Source organism: Siphateles boraxobius, unplaced genomic scaffold (genome assembly GCF_051911475.1).
Source record: "Siphateles boraxobius isolate OS27281-9 unplaced genomic scaffold, OSU_SipBor_1 86, whole genome shotgun sequence".
NCBI classification, from domain to species: Eukaryota; Metazoa; Chordata; class Actinopteri; order Cypriniformes; family Leuciscidae; genus Siphateles; species Siphateles boraxobius.
In genome coordinates, this window is record NW_027509215.1 from 10,582,901 (window position 1) to 10,603,742 (window position 20,842).

Genomic DNA, 20,842 nt, shown 5'->3' on the forward strand with positions numbered 1-20,842 from the left:
TAACATTGAAAACTCAAACAGCAGCAGGAATATTAGGCTAGTCACTTTATGAGTGAATGCACGGACCCAATAAACATACACATGCGTTTTATTTCTCAACTGATTATGTTTAGTTATGACATAACCGACTGTTTGAATGGATACTTGCCAAGACGGGCATTTTGACAATTTTGTTTGAATACGCTATGGATGTTTGCACACAGAAAACTTAATGGGTAACAATTTGAGTTCCCTTACGCTTCTTCTCGCTCTTGAATAGGCTTTTTCAATCGGCAAGTCTTAAACTTTCATGTTGCCACAATTTTGCATTGTTAGAAGTTATAAAAATGTTACCGGCCGAATGATGAGTGACAGCGTTTCAAACACTTTCCAACAGCGATTTTTACTCGCATTTAAGTGTTCATTTTATAGACGCATGAAAACTGCTTTGGTGAATTACACCAAAACAAGGCATCATGAAAGCAGAATCATTTTCTCATTAGGTGCCTACCAAGTGCACTAGATTGTTGACCAGAGCGTAGTATGTGCCTACAGTTAGCAAAGCATGACTAGCTTTGCAACAGGACTCTCAGTCTATTATATAAGTCAAACTCAATGGAGCATCAACAATTCATCTCGTTCCCCTAAAGCCTTTGAGCATCATTACTGACAGCGTTTCAGTGGAAGACAACAGTGCAATAATGCAGAATGAATATAATCCCTGATTGATAATAAGAACTGTAACATTTACTAATCTTGTTAGGATGACAACATCATGTGAAAATTATTTTCAAAGTTGTAATTAAAACAGATTATTGGAGTACGTTTGATTCAACACATTTCACTAGCAATTTCTGAGTTGTTTCAAAGTAAATCCAGCAGGTTTGACTGTATTTGTCATATTGCACGCACACACACACTCCAGTTTAAGTTACAACATTTTCGTTTATGGCTCTTGTAGCTTATTGGTTAATTTATCTGTTTTCAACACCAGCTGCCGGTTAAACGATTAGTTTAAAAGATCTCAATAAACCTTTCGGTGCATTTTCTGCAGTGCTGAGAACAGATTCTGTTGCAGTTTCGGTTGACGCTTTTTTCTTTCTTTCAAAACACTAAAGAAAAGAAACAATTGAAAGTACATTTGAAACGAATGATTGAAATATAATACCCTCTACAGTCAAAGACACATGGACTAGATGGGCGACATGTACATCCGTGGTCACCAGCCAGGGACCCTCCCTCATTGAGACCCAGTCGGGGGGGGGCATCATATGGGGAAAGGAAATGACATCATATGGGGGGGGTTTGGACTGGGCAGGAGAAGCAGAGACTTTCACACACCGGCCAAAACAAAGAGCGTCAGGATGAGAGAAAATCACGCATGTGTGCTTGAATCATCATTGTGCATTATGGCAAACGTTCAGTGCAAGCGAATCTAAATCCTGAAGAGATGCATCTAACATTATATACCATATGCCATATTATTATTATTATGTGCAATTTCACTGTATAGCAATTAGTGGCGAATGCGATGAAAAGGAATTCACAGTGATGATGCATAAACGATAAATGCGCATTAATGAATCACTTATTAGTTTAGATAACACTTTATTTTACGGTGTCCTACATATGTTACATGTACCTACCATAATAATAACAGTAAATTATGCATAATTACACGCAACTAACCCTCAACCAAATCCTAATCCTAGCCTAAAGTTGCTTAATATTACTCAGTACTTAAATATATAATTACACTGTAACAATGACACCTTAAAATAAAGTGTAACCTTAGTTTATTACTTAAGGATTAAAATGAGTTAACAGAGGCAGAGTCAAAAAACAAAAAGGTCCCATTAGTTAAAGCATTTGTTAACGTATTTGTTCATCATCATCTTCAAATGCTTTAGAAGAACTGTGTGTTTGAACCTTATTTTAAAGGGAATAAAATATGCACTTGCAATATTATGCAATATTTGAATATGAATCAAAGTGCGGTCGATCTATTGCTGTAAACCTCTTATAAACATATGGCTTTAGTGTGCGTGTGCATGTTTTTCTCTGTGCATGACGTCTAGTGGACTCGACACCCAGGCGCCTGCCCCCATGAAGGCCAGTGGGTCGTCGGCGTGTGCGTGAACCGAGGCTGAGAGAGGGGGATTGTGGGTAATCATCAACCCTGACCTCATCTGACCCGGTTTAGGCACCTTAACCTGCAGTCCGAAGCGACGGCTTGGCTTCATAAACCCTGCAGTGCTTCTGGCTGACAGTGATCGGGCCGGTGTGTTTGACCCAACTCACACAGTTGCTCATCGCAGAACGCCAAGCCAATCGAAGGATTCCTTTCATGGTGTTTGTTTGCAGTTCGGTGCAAATCAAACACACCATTACAATTTGCGAAATCAATCGATTCACGTCTAATTTAGTCCCGGTTGTTTTCTCCTCTCAGCTGTGGCTTTGTGAAAGTGGGCGTTGTATTAGAGGAGCGCATTATGGAAATTGCCTCCGCTGCATTTGTCTCTAAATTACTATGCTAATTAGCAACTCTAAAGAGCAAATTTACTTGCCATTAGTTTTTATAAAACTCACTGGAAGCTCAGCAGGTTTAAAATGACAGATCTGAGCACAGAAACAGGTGAAAGGAAACCTATTTAAGTCTTAAATGCAAATAAAGTTAATAAATGCAAATCTGAGTTGCAATTTGCTCCTAAAAGTGCAAAAAGTCTATATTTGTTATTGTATTTTTAGCCATTAGCTGCAATAGAAATAGCGACGTGCTTCCAAAGGTCATCACATTCAGATCGTGACATGACCTGGCTTGTGTATATAGCGTTATTATTGTTAACTAAAACTATTTTAAAAATAGTACATTAATACAAATAAAATAAAAAATTTCTGATTTTCGTTTAACGTTGAAGTACTAAAATTAATAAAACTAAAAATAAGTAAACTGTAGGACATAAACTGATTTAGGCTAGCTATATAACTGAAAAAAATATAAAAGTGTAATTGACATTAAATGATATATATTATTAAATATATTGAATATACTAATATATACTAAACTAAACTGTTTATGATATATTTTTTTAAAAAAAATTTTATTTATTGATATATACTAAATACACTGAAAAAAAATATATAAAAAATGCATTTAAAAAATAAAACCAAACAAACAAAAACACACAACAAACTTTATCTAAATTATATATATATATGAATTTCTATTTAGTTTTCATTTATTTTTTATTTCGTTTTTAGATTAGTTATTACTTAATTTTAATTGTATTCCTTTTAGTACTTCTACTTTAAACGAAATTACAAAAAAATTTTTTTCAACAAACCAACATTTTTTTAATAGTTTTAGTTAATAAAATATAGTACAATAGTAATGCTACATAGCAGGCGTGTGTATGTGTGTGTTTCTGCGTATCAGCACTGTGTGTGTGTGTGTTGGGCGTCTAAGCTTCCCCCATTGGGCCCCTGGCTGCGTGGTTTCATATCATCTTCATGTTGAACTTGCGCGTGGCTCCGGCTCCCGCGGTGGTGGCCGGTCCTTCGGTCTTCCTGAACGAATACTCCACGGTGAAGTTATTTTTGCGTTGTCCGCGTCCGCGACTCCACACGAACAGCAGGAGAAAGCAGAAGAGCACGACGCCCAGGAACGTGATGCAACCCATGGCCGTGGACACGAGGATGGTGGTCAAATCCAGCGTGAACTTCAGGAAAACACGCGTGCTGTTGAGCCCGGTGTCGTTGAAATCCGGCGCGTATAGCGAACGATTGGAGACGAACGCCGAATCCGCCGGTTGGCTTTTTACGGTTAGCGTTGCGAAGTATGTGTCGTTTCCGCCGGCGTTGCTAGCAATGCAGATATACGTGCCACTGTCCGTTACTTGTGCGTAACGAATCTCAAGCGTCCCGCCCGGGAGAACCGTAATCCTCCCGTTTGTTTTAGGAGTGATTCGTCTTCGCTGAGGCGAGATCCATATAATCACCGGAACCGGTTCGCCTTCGGCACGGCACTGAAACGAAACCGGCTGGCCTTCGTTTGCCGTAACCTGTTGCAACTTGCGGTTTCGAATCTTCGGCTTCTGACAGGTGAAGTAATCGAATAACGCTGAATCGGTGAAGGTGCTCAACATGAATCCCTGGACTTCTGGAGGTCCGGCGCACACCGGCATCTTCCCGTCGAAGTTTAAGGTACGCCGGCGCTGAAGGATCCACAGCAAACGGCAGTCGCAGGACAGCGGGTTCCCGTCCACTCGAAGCGTCTCGAGACTGTTCACCGAGTGGAAGGAACTCTCCTCCAGAGTCACCAGCTCGTTGTTGGACAGATTCAGGACTCGGATTTGCCGTAAGCCTCCCAAAGCGTGAGGCTCGACGGTGAGAAGGTTTGTGCTGATCATGTGGAGTTCCTTCAGCCTGGAAAACAAGGACAGAGTTATTATTATGACTGCAGTTAAAGGGATAGTTCACCCAAAAATGTAAATTCTGTCAGTATTTACTCTCCCTCATGTTGTTCAACCCTGTAAGACCTTCGTTCATCTTCGCAATACGAATTAAGATATTTTTGATTAAATCTGAGAGCTGGATCACTCCTCCATAGGCTTCTAAGGGATTCACTTGTTCCCCAAAAAGTTATTAAAGACATCGTTAAAATAGTCCAAGTGACTACAGTGGCTCAATCTTAAGTTTATCAAGCGACGAGAATACTTTTTGTGCGCAAAAACAAACAAAAATAACGACTTTATTTCAACTATTCATTTCCTTCTCTGTAGGCCTCGAGTCAGTTAGCGTAGTGTGATTGCGTAGAGGTACGTCACACACAGGCTCACTATTGGCCGACGCTGGTCATGTGTGTGATGATGCGTGTGACGTACAACACAGAAGCGCTGCGCTGTTACACTAGTGAACTCACTCGAGGCCCACAGAGAAGGACATGAATAGTTGAAATAAAGTCGTTATTTTTGTTTTTTTGCGCACAAAAAGTATTCTCGTCGTTTAATAAACTTAAGATTGAGCCACTGTAGTCACTTGGACTATTTTAACGATGTCTTTAATAACTTTTCGGGGAACAAGTTTCAATCCCTTAGAAGCCTATGGAGGAGTGATCCAGCTCTCAGATTTAATCACAAATATCTTAATTCGTGTTCTGAAGATGAACGAAGGTCTTACGGGGTTGAACAACATGAAGGAGAGTAATTACTGACAGAATTTACATTTTTGGGTGAACTATCCCTTTAAAGTGTTTTTTTTTTTTGCAAAATGACGTGGAATGAACAATTCAAATTAATTTTATATTATATTTAAAATTATATATATATATATATATATATATGTGTATATATATATATATATAGTATTAAGTATTATATATATTTATATAATTCTGTTTATATATATATATATATATATATATATATATATATATATATATAAATAAAATACAAAATTGTATTGTCAAATAAACCTGGTATTGTATATTACAAATATTATTGGCACAAATATTGTTAACAAATTGCTTTTGGTCCTCTTTTTGTAAATCACTTTGAATAAAAGCATCTTCTAAATGTATAAATATACAGCAAATACAGTTTGTTATCATTATTTACACGCATGTAGACAGTTTCAGTCTTTCCTCATTTCAGCAGATGAAGCTGTACTAGCATGTTTAGGGAACCGATTATTTAGACGTAAAATTCATGGTTTCCCTGATGTAAGTTAATGGTCACATGGTAAACAAGCATAAAATATTTCCACCAGCCTGATGAGGTCTCGAAAGGCCCAGGACTCGAGCACGGAGATGGGATTGTAGGACAGGTTGAGAGACGTCAGGTAGGCCAGGTTTCGGAAGGACGCTGACGGGACTGATGTGATGTTGGTGTTGGTGATGAAGAGCCAGGAGAGATTGAGACCCTGGAAGCTCAGAGGAGAGATGTACTCCAGGTAGGGCCAGCTGTCGATCTCGAGACCTCTCAGTGCAGAAAGCTTGCGGAAGTTCTGGTCCTCGAGAGCGGAGATGCTGAGGTGGCGTAGTCGAAGGGTCACGAGGTTTCGCAGGTACGACAGAGTCTGGCCCGATAAGGACGTCAGGTTGCACCTCTCGATGGTCAGATCTTCCAGACCTATCAGTCCTGAGAAAGCCTTATGAGAGATGTAGACCAGGTCATTGTCCCCCACCTGGAAAACAAAGACAGAATCGTTATTACCACTGCAATTAAAGAGCTTTTATTAGGTAAAAGGACATGAAGCCTAATAGTCTTTCGGGTAGAAAAACCAATGATATTTGATAGAGCCAATGCTTGTGTTTTTCTCCAGAACACATGCACAATATTTGTATTAGCTTGGAAATAAATAAACAAATAAATACATTTTAGTAATTTTGTTGTGAATGCATGCACAACTTCTGGATTATTTTGAAAATAAAAACAAACAAACAAACAAATTAAATTTTTATTTGAGTTATTTTTTAAATGTTCTGTAAATACATGAACAACATCTGGATTAATTTGGAAATAAATAAATAAATAAATGTGCTTTCAATTTCATTTGAGTTAAATTTTAGTTTTTTGTAAATACATGCTCAACATCTGGATTAGTTAGGAAATTAATAAATATTTTTTCGTAATTTTTTTGGGAATACATGCACAACATCTCTGGAGTAGCTTGGAAATAAATAAATAAATGTTTAGTAATTTTGTTATGAATGCATGCACAACATCTGGATGAGCTTGGAAAAAACAAACAAATAAATATGCTTTCAATTTCATTTTTATTTTAGTATTTTTTTGTAATTTTATGTAAATACATGCACAACATCTGCATTAGTTTGTAAATAAATAAATATGCTTTTAATTTCAATTTATTTAAATTAAAAAAAAAAAAATTGTGAACGCATGCACAATATCTGGATTAGCCTGGAAAGATGGATAGATAAATAAATAAATCTATTATTTCACACACACACACACACACACACACGCACGCACGCACGCACACACACACACACACACACACACACACACACATATATATGTGTGTGTGTGTGTTTGTGTGTAATTGAACTTATTTAGTTATATATTGCATTATATAAATAAATCTGATCAATATAATACAAATATAAAATATTAACAAAGAATAATAAAATAATAAATAACTTTACACTACAAGTTACAATATTAATATTAATGTCTTTAATCATTCACATAAATTCTTGTTCAAAGCACTTAACAGAGACACTGAAAACACCAGATCAGGAGCTGCTCGTGTGTAAAGGACTATATTAATTCTTGTTTAATTAAATTGCAGCATTTGATTTGATAATCACAATTGTGCAGCTTCATGTATTTATCCTTTTAGTTATAATTTAATCAGTTCCCTGTTTGGTCCTGTCCTGTCCTAGGACTATAAACAGCTGGCCGCAAAGGGAACAGACTTTTCTTTAAGGGACTAAGGCAACTCATCACCTTTATTTCTATAGCGCTTTTTACAATACAGAGTGTTTCAAAGCAGCTTTACAGAGATAACAGGAAAATAATGCAACAAAGTTTGTTTCTAGAAGAGAATAGCATCACAGTCCAGCTTAAGTTGTTTTTGTTGTAAAAACGTTATTAATTTAGTTTATTTATATATATATATATATATATAAATATATAGCTGCTCTGGAGAAAACTGTGGTGTCATCGTCCAGCTCAGTTCAGTTCTCATATAATGGTGTTAATGCAGGCAGATCAATAATATTGTTGAATATTAAAGGTGCAGTGTGTAATTTTCAGCGCATCTAGTGGTGAGGTTGTGAATTGCACTCAACAGAAGTTACGGTGGCCGACAGGAAGTGATGTCGTCGGGTGAGACAGCAGAGATTAGCCAGTTCAGCAATAAGGTTTCTTTACAAAGATAAATGAAGAAATTAGGTTTACTTGATTATTCAGTAAAACTATATGTTATTGTGAATATTATTGTTACTTGTTCATCACTGTGTCAGTGTTTTATTTGCTGACTTTAGCAGCTTCTTCGCACGAAGAACAACATAGTGACGAAACGCGTTTGTCCGTTCAGGGCCACCGTAGGAACGTGGATGTAAGCGGACCCGCGGTGTGTGTAGAAACGGCTCATTCTAAGCTAATAAACACATAATGCTTCATTAAGGAAGGTCTTTATACACCACTGGAAACATAGTTATGTTTATGATATTGCATTTCTGTCAACAGATCCTCCTAAATATTACACACTGCACCTTTAAATGTTAAATGTCCCCAACTAAACAAGCCAAAAAAGACCGTATTGCACACACTAACCTCTAAATGTTTGAGACTACGCAGATCCTGGAAGGTGTAGTCCAGCAGGATGACGATCTTGTTCTCACTCAGGTCCAGTGCGGTGAGGTTAGCGAGTCGTGCGAACGCTCCCATGGGCACGAGCTTCAGCTGGTTTCCTCTGAGTCTCAGCGTGCGCAGGGCCTGAAGACTAGCGAAGGCGTTGGGCTCCAGCGTCGTGATGAGATTCTCACTGAGATCCACATCTTCCAGGCGCGGATACGGAGCCAGATCTCCCGGCGCGACCCAGCGCAAACGGTTCCGGCTTAAATCCAGGAGCCTGGTCTCTGTCGGGATGCCCTCGGGAACGCCGGATAAGCGTTTGCGCTGGCAGGACACGGAGCGTAGCTGAGGCGCGCAGTCACAGCGAGGAGGGCAACCCAAGCAGGGGTTAGGGGACGTGAGGGCCAGAATCAGACCCAGACACCACAGCCGGCCCCGGCCCCATGAGGAAGCCATGAGCCTCCCTCCACGTCACGCTACACACCTGTGAGGGACAACAGAGAGGGGATTAGGCCAGGTACTTTTACTATACATCCTTATACAAGTGCAATTTTTACTATAGATGCTATCGATCTCAAAGCAAAGTCAGGAGCTCTTGTATCTGCTGAAGAAACAAGACTTTGGAATAACTTTAATGTTATTTGAAAATCTCTTCTGCTACAGTAAAAATACAGTAAAAATTATGAAATATTATTACAATGTAAAAATTTGTTTGTGGTTAGTGGATGATGTTGATAGGGAATGAGATTCTGCCTTGAGGAGAAAAACACCAGCTGATTCAAACATGAGAAATGTGAATTTGTATGCCAAGTGTAATTTATTCCTGTGATCAAAACTGAATTTTCAGCATCATTACTCCAGTCTTCAGTGTCACATGATCCTTCAGAAATCACTATAATATGATGATTTCATGCTCAAGAAACATTTGTGATTATTATCAATGTTGAAAACTGCTGAAACGGCGATACATTTTATTTTTCAGGATTCTTTGATGAATAGAAAGGCATTTATTTGAAATAGAATCATTTGTAACATAATAAATGTATTTACTGTTATTAATGATCAATTTAAAACATCTTTTCTGAATACATTTTTTTATTTCTTAATTTTCTTTCACTTACACTAACCTTTGGTTTAAACTGTCCTCAAAATTGATGATGATAATAATAATAATAATAATAATAATTGTGCATCAAATCATCATATTATACTGAAGACTGGAGTAATGATGCTGAAAATTCAGCTTTTGATCACAGGATTAAATTACACTTTACTATATATCCACATAGAAAACAGCTGATTTACATTACAATAATATTTCACAATTTTTACTGTATTTTTGATCAAATATATCCAATCATAAAGATTCTAAACCTTTGACTGGTAGTGAGTGAAATTCACAAATTCACATTTCTCATGTTTGAATCAGCTGGTGTTTTTGTCCTCAAGGCAGAATCTCATTCACTATCAACATCATCCACTAACCACAAACAAACCCAATACTGTCTTCATCTTCAACACTAGATCTGTTATTTTAGCATTTCACGCTCTATAAACCTCAGCATTTTGCATGTAGAGTGTGTTCGTGCATCTTTCTATGCAATAAATAACATATGCATTAGACAATAAAACATGAAAGCAAATGACATTCAGACATTTTTAAGTGCATAAATTCTTTCACCTGCTTTCATATGACATGCTAATTTCTCAGCTCATTGCACTCGTTCATTAATCAGATCACGTAATCGCAGCAGACTGGAGGAGAATGTGCCTAAAAAATCCCGGAAATGCCCATAAAAAATCCTAAATGAATGAGAGTGGATGATTATGCACAACCTTGATTACATAAAAAAGGTTAATATTCGGCGTCCAGCAGTTTTTTGTCTCCACGTAAGAGACAACCGATGCGATTGACTGCAAAAACCAACAGCGTATACTAATACAGTTTATCATCCTCACATGTTCAGCTCAGTGCTGATAATAGGACAGGCTGTTGATGAATCGCTCTCGGACAGTTATATAACGCTAATGCCAGGCTGAAAAACGCCACTGAAAACATCAAACTGATCTTTATCACAACATGACACATACATGAAAATACTGTACTTCTACGTCTTAATTCAATGTGTCATTTTCTTCTTTTGTATTGGTTTGTGAAATGCACTAGCAATTTCAGCGTAGGAGGCAAATGAACTGCAATGAGTATTAATTGAGTCATTCAGAATCTAATACAATAGATAAACAACATGTTTCTTGTGCAGTTATTAGTGTGCAAACTGAAAACTGAAAGTCCTATCCCTCAATGTCTCATCTCCTCCTCTTGACTTCTTTTTTCACTCTTTTCTTGATTGATTTTGTTCGTAAGTGAGACAAATTCCAGATTGGTTGGGTAAATATATCACCTGGCTGTAACGGAGCAGATTTAATCAGGTTATTTGGCATCAGTGGGAGCGAGCGCTCATAAATTACACGGCTGCTGTTTGTTTTTCTGGTTTTTCTTGCTCTGGCACGCAGTTAAAAGGTCGAGTCTCTGGGCGAGGAGCCACTGCGCTTGGATATAGAAGAGAAGATTTCAGCCAAGTCTGTCTAATCTTCACGCTGGCCGAGTCAAACACTGTGTGGGTCTGGAAGGACCGGAGAATCACTTTAAACCTCCATCTGATGCACTTATAGAGTTTATGCACAAGAAAAACAAGCGCACAGCATCTTTACAATATTGTCTTTGAGTTTGCGTTTTAGCGGTCGCTCTGTATATTTCTATGGCATCGCTGTCGAAGAGTAATTAGCTTGAGAAGTGGATTTACTTATTGTAAAGTTAAATGTCAGTAGACCGAGGAGATTTTAAAACGGAAAGATATTTATAAATATGTAAGATCGCTGTGGAAATACAAAACTGGAAGACAAAAGACAACAAGAACAGCGCTGAAAAGGGGCGGGGCTACATAAGGTATTTGTAGCTCCGCCCCTTTTCAGCGCCGCTCGTTGTTTTCTGTCTTACGGTTTGTATATCCACAGCATAAAGATAAAATAATATTTATATACACTGTATGTAATATATTTAGGGCCCTATTTTAACGATCTAAGTGCATAGTCTAAAGCTGCACTTAGTGCGCGACCGAATCCACTTTTGGTAGTTTAACGACGGGACAAATGGTCGGCGCTCCCGGCGCATGGTCCAAAAGGGTCGTCCTATTCTCTTATTGAATAAAGGGTGTGTTTTGGGTGTAACGTGCAATAAACCAATAAGAGTCTCGTCTCCCATTCCCTTTAAAAGCCAGTTTACTCTGTTACATGAAAATTAAAATATGTAATGTCATAATTATGTTTTAAGAGTTTACTTATGTAATTGTTGCATTAGGCTATGAATTAATAAATATTCATTGATAAGAACTATTTCATGTCTTTTCATTTACAGTAGCATGAACCACGAGTAGTCAAGTAACTCGAGTATTGTTTTGAAAAGAAATTGACTAGCAGAAATCAGTAGTTGTGAAACCCCTAGAAAAACTGAACGCTTCTCTAGCGAGCAAACGGATCTGCTCTAGTGCAAGGTTAAAGCAAGTAGAGCATCTACGGGACAAAGTACGCGTGTTGTGGACCCGCCTATAGGCGCATATTACTAACGCGCTCTTTAAATACCAAAAAAAAAAATGTGTCAGTCTATTTCAGTTCCTCAAAATAGCAACGCGCCTGAAATATCTCCTGAACACACCTCGTTTTCAGACCAGCAGCTCATGGGCGCATTGCGCCGGGTGTATGATAGGGCCCTATAAGTTTATTGCAAAATATGCATATATATCGAAATATTTCAATATTTTGAGAGCGTAAGGAGAACTTGATTACTTGAGTTACTTACAGAGGTCTTTTGATGCGTTTTGCTTGTTTCGACTCTCTGATGGTGGTATTTCTGTACCGCATATGTAGTTTTGACCACGAATTCAACTGTTAAACAAAATTATTATAAAACTTACGTTAAAATTACGCCAGCTGATGGCTTCAACAGAGGCAAATACTATCGATTAATAGCCTCGTAGCTCACAGTAATGCTGATTTTAAATGTTTATAAGTTATCGTGAAAAATCAATTTCCATATAGAGAGAATTTTTACTTCTGGAACCAACTAAAGTGATGTCATAATAAATAATATGTGAATTAAATTCAAATAATGAAAGATCTTTATTTTATCAACATAATTAAAGTGCTCAACAGTGCTTTCAGCAAATTTAATAACTCACGTATTTTACAACTGCATTTTACTACTCAGTGTTTCTGGCTTGTTTTCCAGTACAAACATCCAAACATTTTTAAATCAAGACATTTACTTGTGCAAAATGCCTGAAGATATTAATTCTTGCTTTCTGAAAAATGTATAAAAATGAAGTGAGTTTATGATTAAAACAATACATTTATTCAGATTATTTTTCTGAGCCACATTGTTGCATGTATAATTCCATCCATTTATTTGATTCATTTTTTTTTTCAAGCAAATAAATTCAACAGAAGGAAATATCGCTGTTATTATTACTCATGATTCATTTGTCACACTGGAATAGAATGTCAAAAATCTTTTGCATTGTGGGATACTATACTGCTTTTTATTTTACGCTTTCTACTATTATACTCGAAATCACATACCTGTCAAGTATCCCGTTTTGGCCGGGAAAGTCCTCCCGTATTAGTATTTTCCCGTAAATCTCCCGTATTTTAACCTGCGCTATTAGAATATAATAATAATGGCCCGGGCGGATTAAAAAAAACAAAAAACATTTCCAATCTGAGCTCTGTCACTAGCCACGCGATAACTGCCACCTGCAGTAGCCTATTACAGGTACTGTACCTGAGGTACTGTGGGTACTGTAGGTGGCAGTTGTCGCGAGGTTAGTGTGTGTGTGAGGTCAGATGATGAGTGACAACGCGGGGGGGAAAAAAGAAAAAAAATTGGAGACGGATGATGGACGCTACGACAGAGACGGAAGGCACTCCTGCCACAAAACCAAAACCCTCATGTAATTACCGCGATCAATGGGACAGCGAATGTACTTTTCTGAAGAGGAGCAGGGTAGGGGACAGTCACGCGTTTTGTAACTGCGACTTTAGCATCTTAAAACATGTTAACCGGTGCCAGTGCGCCGACGCACTGAAGCGTTTTTTTGTTTTTGTTTAAATAGTTCAAAGTTACTATCAGATTTAATGTTATTACCTTGACAAACTATACATCATTAAAAAGATATAACACTCAAGTTTCAGTATTTGACCACTATTGTATTCTCAGAAACTTTGAAGATGTTTCATACAGAATACATTTCTAATAACTTTACAAAACTTTGTAGCTATTAATAACTATTTTTTCATTATGACAATAATTAATTCTACATTTACAATAAACTCCCAGGTTTCAGCTTTCAAATGAGATCATACTTGTGATTTTAGTGCAAAGTGTTTATGAACTATAAATATATACACATAGTGTTTATGGCTATCTGCTTCAGTTTGGGTAACAGGTTAAAGAATGCAAAGTCTGCAACAAATTTGAACAATAACTCACTAAAAGAGTAAAGAAAAGCAATATGAAATGAAAAGAATGTGTGGAATGAAAATAAAATGTAAATGTAGAGACAAGCAATGTTAAATGAACAGAAAATATGCAAATAAGCCTTTAAAATAAATGCTCTTCATATATACCCTTTTGTGTTTTAATTTAAGCTATAACACTTGTCTTAAAATGTAAGGGATAACGTGACTGGAGCTTGGTTGGGGTGGTGGGACTGCTCGCGGTGGAGACGGAAAATTTCCCTTATTTTCAAATCCAAAACTTGACAGGTATGAAATCAATGCAGTCTAATAAAGAGAGATCTGTCAGACTAGCATGCACACGCACAGCATTTGATGGTGCTTTTATCAATGACACAAATGCATGTTGTTAGTCAGCGGGCATTAGACACGCGTGTGGGAGGATGTGAAGCGTCGGCAGCAAAACACAGGCCTCGATTTATTGTGTATCAGCGCTTTGATTTATAGGAGGAGCATCAAACTGTGTGTGTAATGCTAATGCCATCAAGTACTAACATTCTGATATTAAAAGAGAAAATGCAAGTTCACTGACATCCAGCACGGGGGCGTCAGCCAGAGTCAGCCGGCCTGTAGAAGATTTCACTTTAGTAATAAACAACAAACATGCCGACAGTCTGGGCTTTTAAAACAGATCACATGATGTCACGGTGCTAAACTACCAATCGATTGGATGATTTTCAGTTGGCGGACAATAAAAGGGGTGAAAAATAACCTGTCAAATCACACAGAACATCTTTATCAATGCCCAAAAGCACATAGCAACACCCTTGTGGCGACCCAGAACTCCCTAGCAACTCCTTAGCAACATGCCAACAGCATCTTAGCAACCACACAGCAAGTTCTAGAATTAAATACATGTTAATTGAAAATAACACATCTATTCTTTTCATGACTTTATATTAACTTTTAGACTATATAGTATATTTGTACATTTAAATGTGTCACATGAATATTTTAAATATGAAAAAATAAAACCTATTCATAAGTCACACCACAGGAATATTTAAAAAACAAAATGGTGCAAACCTTAACAGAAATCTTAATAAAACTATTTTATATTCAGTTTTTTTTTTTTACTAACATTATATGTTAATAACATTTATATATGTTATATTCAGACAAACTAAAAAACAAAAAAAACGTCAAATTGATTTTTGGGGAAAAAAGGGGTCAAAATGTTAAAAATTTCAAATTAAAAACATATAAAAATAAAATTAAAATAACTTAAAATAATAATAAAATAAAATGAAAAACAAATGTAAAAATAAAATACAAAAGAAATAATATTTTTATTATAAGTTATATAAGTTATATTCAATAATATAATAAATTAAAAGTACTATTAGTATAAGTAAACACATTTCAGTGTGTTATTTTATTACCTGACGGACAATATAGTGCAAACTAGGGATGCACCGATTTGAAAGTTATGGCTGCTACCGATAACCGTTAAATTATTATATTTGAAAGCCGATAACTGTTATATTGGCCGGTAAAGTTTTTTTATGATTTTGAGAGCCTGATTACAAAAACAAAAGTCTCACCATTGAAATCCACATCCCAAACACACAATTACAGACTTGCGCTGCAGATGTTGCACTTTACTGTATTTTCTTTTTTTGAAGTGATTTCAATCATATTTCAATCAATTCAAAACCATCATGTTGAACAGTGTGCAACTGAAGTGTCTCAGCTGAAGGAAATAATAGTGCAAACCTTAATAGAAATGAACACCAGCGCCTAAAAAAAATGTTTCTTATACTTTCAGACAAAAAAAATATTTGAAAACATTCTAAAAAATATTGTTCTATGTTATTTGACGCCTATACTATAGAAGCTTGTTTCCGCCACAGAATAAAACGTTTTAAAAGATAATTGCGACTTTTTATCTCAGAATTGTGAGATATAAAGTCAGAACTGAGATATAAACTCGCAAATCTGAGAAAAGATGTCAGATATAAACTTGCAATTGTGAGAAAAAAGTCAGAATTGCGAGTTTATTCCTCACAGTTCTGACTAAACATGCAATTCTGAGAAAAATATCTCTTTAGCTCTTTCATCTGTCATCATATCATCATCATCATCATCAGGCACGTTAAAACATATCTGACGTGCTGGAAGTTTCGTGAAACCAGGGTTTCGGTTCACATATACATATATATATATATACTTGTATGCTTGAATATTTAAGTTCAGTAATTCCACTTAAATGGCAATGAATACTACCTATTAATTGTCCTTTAAGTGAAATTACTGAACTTAAATTTACAAGCCTGATAAAAATTATCATTCTAGAAGAAAATTTCAAATTGCACTTAGAGGCTTTTGCATCTGAACTCTTCATATATAAAGTCAGAATTGCGAGATATAAACTCACAATTGCGAGAAATAAATGTGCAATTCTGACTTTTTTTCTCACAATTCTGACTTTTTTATTGCAATTGCGAGTTTATATCTGACATCTTTTCTCAGAATTGCGAGTTTATATCTCACAGTTCTGAGACTAAACATGCAATTTTGAGAAAAATATCTCTTTAGCTCTTTCAATCTGTCATCATCATCAGGCACATTCAAACATCTCTGACGTGTGTAAGTTTCAGTGACTGTCCTTCAGTTTAGCGAGGCGGCAGAGAGAATGTTTTCTGAAGCTCCTAATAATAGCGCGACTGGCACTCGTGGTCCTTCACATGGAGCCGCTTTGGCTGTTTGTGTGAGTCTAAAAGCCCCGGCGAACGTGTTTACGAGAGCCTTTCCTACGACGAGGCAGAAAACACACACGGTTCAGGATACTAATTAAGAGACTCATTCATAATAAATCCAAACACACTCTCAGAGCATCAGAACTAATGCAATTCACTACGGCCAGCAGGGATGTGCTTTCGTAGACTGGCCTAATTTCATTTATGGTAATAGAGGAGATAAGAAGAAACCTGATTCCTATTCAAATATCGGTCAAAACCTTCATTAAAGTTTGAAACACTAACTGAATTTAAAATTGGACTAGAATGGAACTGAATGTTTGAGTTTTCTGGACGTTTGAAGGACTTTTGGTGTCATGATGATTGAGGGAGTGGGGTCAAAGGTCAAATGAGTGACATCTAGTGTGTGATACTTCATAATGAAAATAAATAAAAATAAAATAATACAAACTATAAATAAAAATAAAATAATACAAAAACAGTTATTTAAAAATAAAATATAATTTAAAAGTAATACAAAATAAATAAATAAAATAAAATAAATATATATATTTTTAAATATAATAAAAATTCACATTTATACAGTACACAGTGTGTTATTACCATTACCTGACAGACATCTTTTTAATTTTTAGCTAAATGCCACTATAATCTCTGATACAAGCATGAATTAAATTTTAAGAGCTGTGTTTAAAAGGTGTTTATTTATTTTTTTACAGAAAAGATTTCAGAAGATTATGAACAACTGTTATGATCCACACTAAGCTGCTCATAAATATGAGTTTAAACTACATTAGAGTGAGTAGTTTAACTGAATTTATAAGAAAAAGATGAGCATCTTCCTCAGGCGTGTGAGGCCAGCGAGTGTTTCAGCGAAGGACAGCGTGTTTCGCCGCGAGTCTGTTTCATGCTCTGTGATTTATGAGGAGGGTCAGCACGCTGTCACCCGCGGCCCCGGGGCCCGTAACCCATCACAACCACAAGAGAGAGAGAGAGAGTGTGTGCGATCACCCCCACTATAAATGGAGCGAGATATACGAGATGCCAACGGAACCAGAAAAAGATTGAGCTGTGAGAACGGCAGCGAGAGGCGTTTGAAATCCTGCGTCAGCGCTACAACATACAAAACAGAGAATTACAAAACATAACTGGGCTCAAAAATCTGATTTTAAAACAGCGGATATATTTTATATTAATTCATTAAACTTTTTTTTGGTAAATTTTTTTGTATATATGTATATATTTTTTTAATTTAATTAAATTTTAATGTATGGGTGTATGCATGTATAAATGCATGTATGTGTGTATTGATGTATGTATTATATGTATGTATAGAAGGATGGATGCATGTATGCATGTACGGATGCATGTATGTATATACAGTATGTATGTATGCATGTATGAATGCATATATGGGTGTATGTATGTATGCATGTATGTGTGTATTGATGTATGTATGTATGTATGTATAGAAGGATGGATGCATGTATGTATATACAGTATGTATGTATGCATGTATGTGTGTATTGATGTATGTATGTATGTATAGAAGGATGGATGCATGTATGCATGTACGGATGCATGTATGTGTACACAGTATGTATGTATGCATGTATGAATGCATGTATGGGTGTATGTATGTATGCATGTATGTGTGTATTGATGTATGTATGAATGTATGTATGTATGTATAGAAGGATGGATGCATGTATGTATATACAGTATGTATGTATGTATGTGTGGATGCATGTATGTATGTATGTAAATACAGTATGTATGTATGCATGTATGAATGCATGTATGGGTGTATGTATGTATGCATGTATGTGTGTATTGATGTATGTATGTATGTATAGAAGGATGGATGCATGTATGTATATACAGTATGTATGTATGTATGTATGTGTGGATGCATGTATGTATGTATGTATGTAAATACAGTATGTATGTATGCATGCATGTATGGGTGTATGTATGTATGCATGCATGCATGTATGAATGAATGCATGTATGTGTGTATTGATGTATGTACGTATGTATGTATAGAAGGATGGATGCATCTATGTATGTATGTACGTATGAATGCATGCATGTATGTGTGTATTGATGTATGTATGTATGTATGTATAGAAGGATGGATGCATGTATGTATATACAGTATGTATGTATGCATGCATGTATGGGTGTATTTATGTATGCATGCATGCATGTATGAATGAATGCATGTATGTGTGTATTGATGTATGTATGTATGTATGTATAGAAGGATGGATGCATGTATGTAAATACAGTATGTATGTATGCATGCATGTATGGGTGTATTTATGTATGCATGCATGCATGTATGAATGAATGCATGTATGTGTGTATTGATGTATGTGTTGTATGTATGTATAGAAGGATGGATGCATCTATGTATGTATGTACGTATGTATGCATGCATGTATGGATGGATGTTTGGATGTATGTGTGGGTGTATGGATGGATGTATTGAATTATGTGTGGATATATGTCTTCATGTATGGACAGTGCTTATTAATCAACAGAAACAATAATTGTAACCAATCACTCATTTCTCATTTAGATAATTTTCTCTTTGAAACAATTTAATCATGCTGCGCTTTACAGCTCATGTCAAAGATGTTGGAAATGAAACATTATTTGCAAAATCTCCCCCATGTTGAGCTGTAGTTAGTTTTACAACATAAAACGAATGAATAGATAAACACCACGAACACAGCTCAAAAACTGCTCTTCTCAAGCATTCAGTGGGAGGAAGCAAACAGAATCTAGAACAACCGAAACACAGAGGCGAGGACTTTTCATGAGACAGGCGTAAACAAACTGCAAACATCACTACTGAGACTGAAATAATTATCATTCAGCTCGGAATTCTCCAGCATTCTGACGAGATCCGGACTCCGTCTAACACAACGGTGTGTGTGTGTGTGTGTGTGTGTGTGTGTGTGTGCGCGCGCCACGCACGGAAACACACATCTCCAGGTACAGCTCAGGCTAATTTCTGAGGCCATGTAATGGATTGTGACAAGCTCCTCTCTGTCGAGAGGCTGTGAGCGTCCGAGTGGCTCACTAAACAGACAAATAACCCCCAGTGAACGTATAAAGAGACAAATAACCCCTAGTGAACGACAAATAACCCCTAGTGAACGACAAATATCCCCTAGTGAACGTATAAAGAGACAAATAACCCCTAGTGAACGACAAATAACCCCTAGTGAACGACAAATAACTCCTAGTGAACATATAAAGAGACAAATAACCCCGAGTGAACGTATAAAGAGACAAATAACCCCTAGTGAACGTATAAAGAGACAAATAACCCCGAGTGAACGACAAATAACCCCTAGTGAACGACAAATAACTCCTAGTGAACATATAAAGAGACAATTAACCCCTAGTGAACGTATAAGAGACAAATAACCCTCTAGTGAATGTCAAATAACCCCTAGTGAATGACAAACAACCCCTAGTGAACAAATAAAGAGACAAAATAACCCCTAGTGAATGACAAACAACCCCTAGTGAACGACAAATAACTCTTAGTGAACGTATAAAGAGACAAATAACCCCTAGTGAACGTATAAGAGACAAATAACCCCTAGTGAACGACAAATAACTCCTAGTGAACATAGTGAACGTATAAAGAGACAAATAACCCCTAGTGAATGACAAACAACCCCTAGTGAACAAATAAAGAGACAAATAACCCCTAGTGAATGACAAATAACCCCTAGTGAACATATAAAGAGACAAATAACCCCTAGTGAACATATAAAGAGACAAATAACCCCTAGTGAACGACAAATAACCCCTAGTGAACAAATAAAGAGACAAATAACCCCTAGTGAATAACAAATAACCCTTAGTGAACGACAAATAACCCCTAGTGAACATATAAAGAGACAAATAACCCCTAGTGAACATATAAAGAGACAATTAACCCCTAGTGAACATATAAGGAGACAACTAACCCCTAGTGAATAACAAATAACCCCTAGTGAACATATAAAGAGACAAATAACCCCTAGTGAATAACAAATAACCCCTAGTGAACATATAAAGAGACAAATAACCCCTAGTGAATAACAAATAACCCCTAGTGAACATATAAAGAGACAAATAACCCCTAGTGAACAAATAAAGAGACAAATAACCCCTAGTGAACATATAAGGAGACAAATAACCCCTAGTGAACATATAAGGAGACAAATAACCCCTAGTGAATGGCAAATAACCCCTAGTGAACGACAA

The 20,842-nt window shown here is 36.5% G+C and overlaps 1 protein-coding gene across 1 annotated transcript in view; it reads right to left on the bottom strand.

The window, feature by feature from the left end:
* Positions 1-3,217: 3,217 nt before the first annotated feature.
* The window catches only part of lingo3b (leucine rich repeat and Ig domain containing 3b), a 59,063-nt gene continuing 41,438 nt past the window's right edge, over positions 3,218-20,842 (bottom strand). Inside the window, exons 2-4 of the mRNA XM_077222151.1 lie at positions 8,280-8,784; positions 5,747-6,162; positions 3,218-4,404 (exon numbers count right to left, since the gene is read on the bottom strand). Of these exons, the coding sequence (XP_077078266.1) occupies positions 3,477-4,404; positions 5,747-6,162; positions 8,280-8,756 (1,821 nt within the window). The 5' untranslated portion in view covers positions 8,757-8,784 and the 3' untranslated portion in view covers positions 3,218-3,476. The remainder of the gene's footprint in view (positions 4,405-5,746; positions 6,163-8,279; positions 8,785-20,842) is intronic.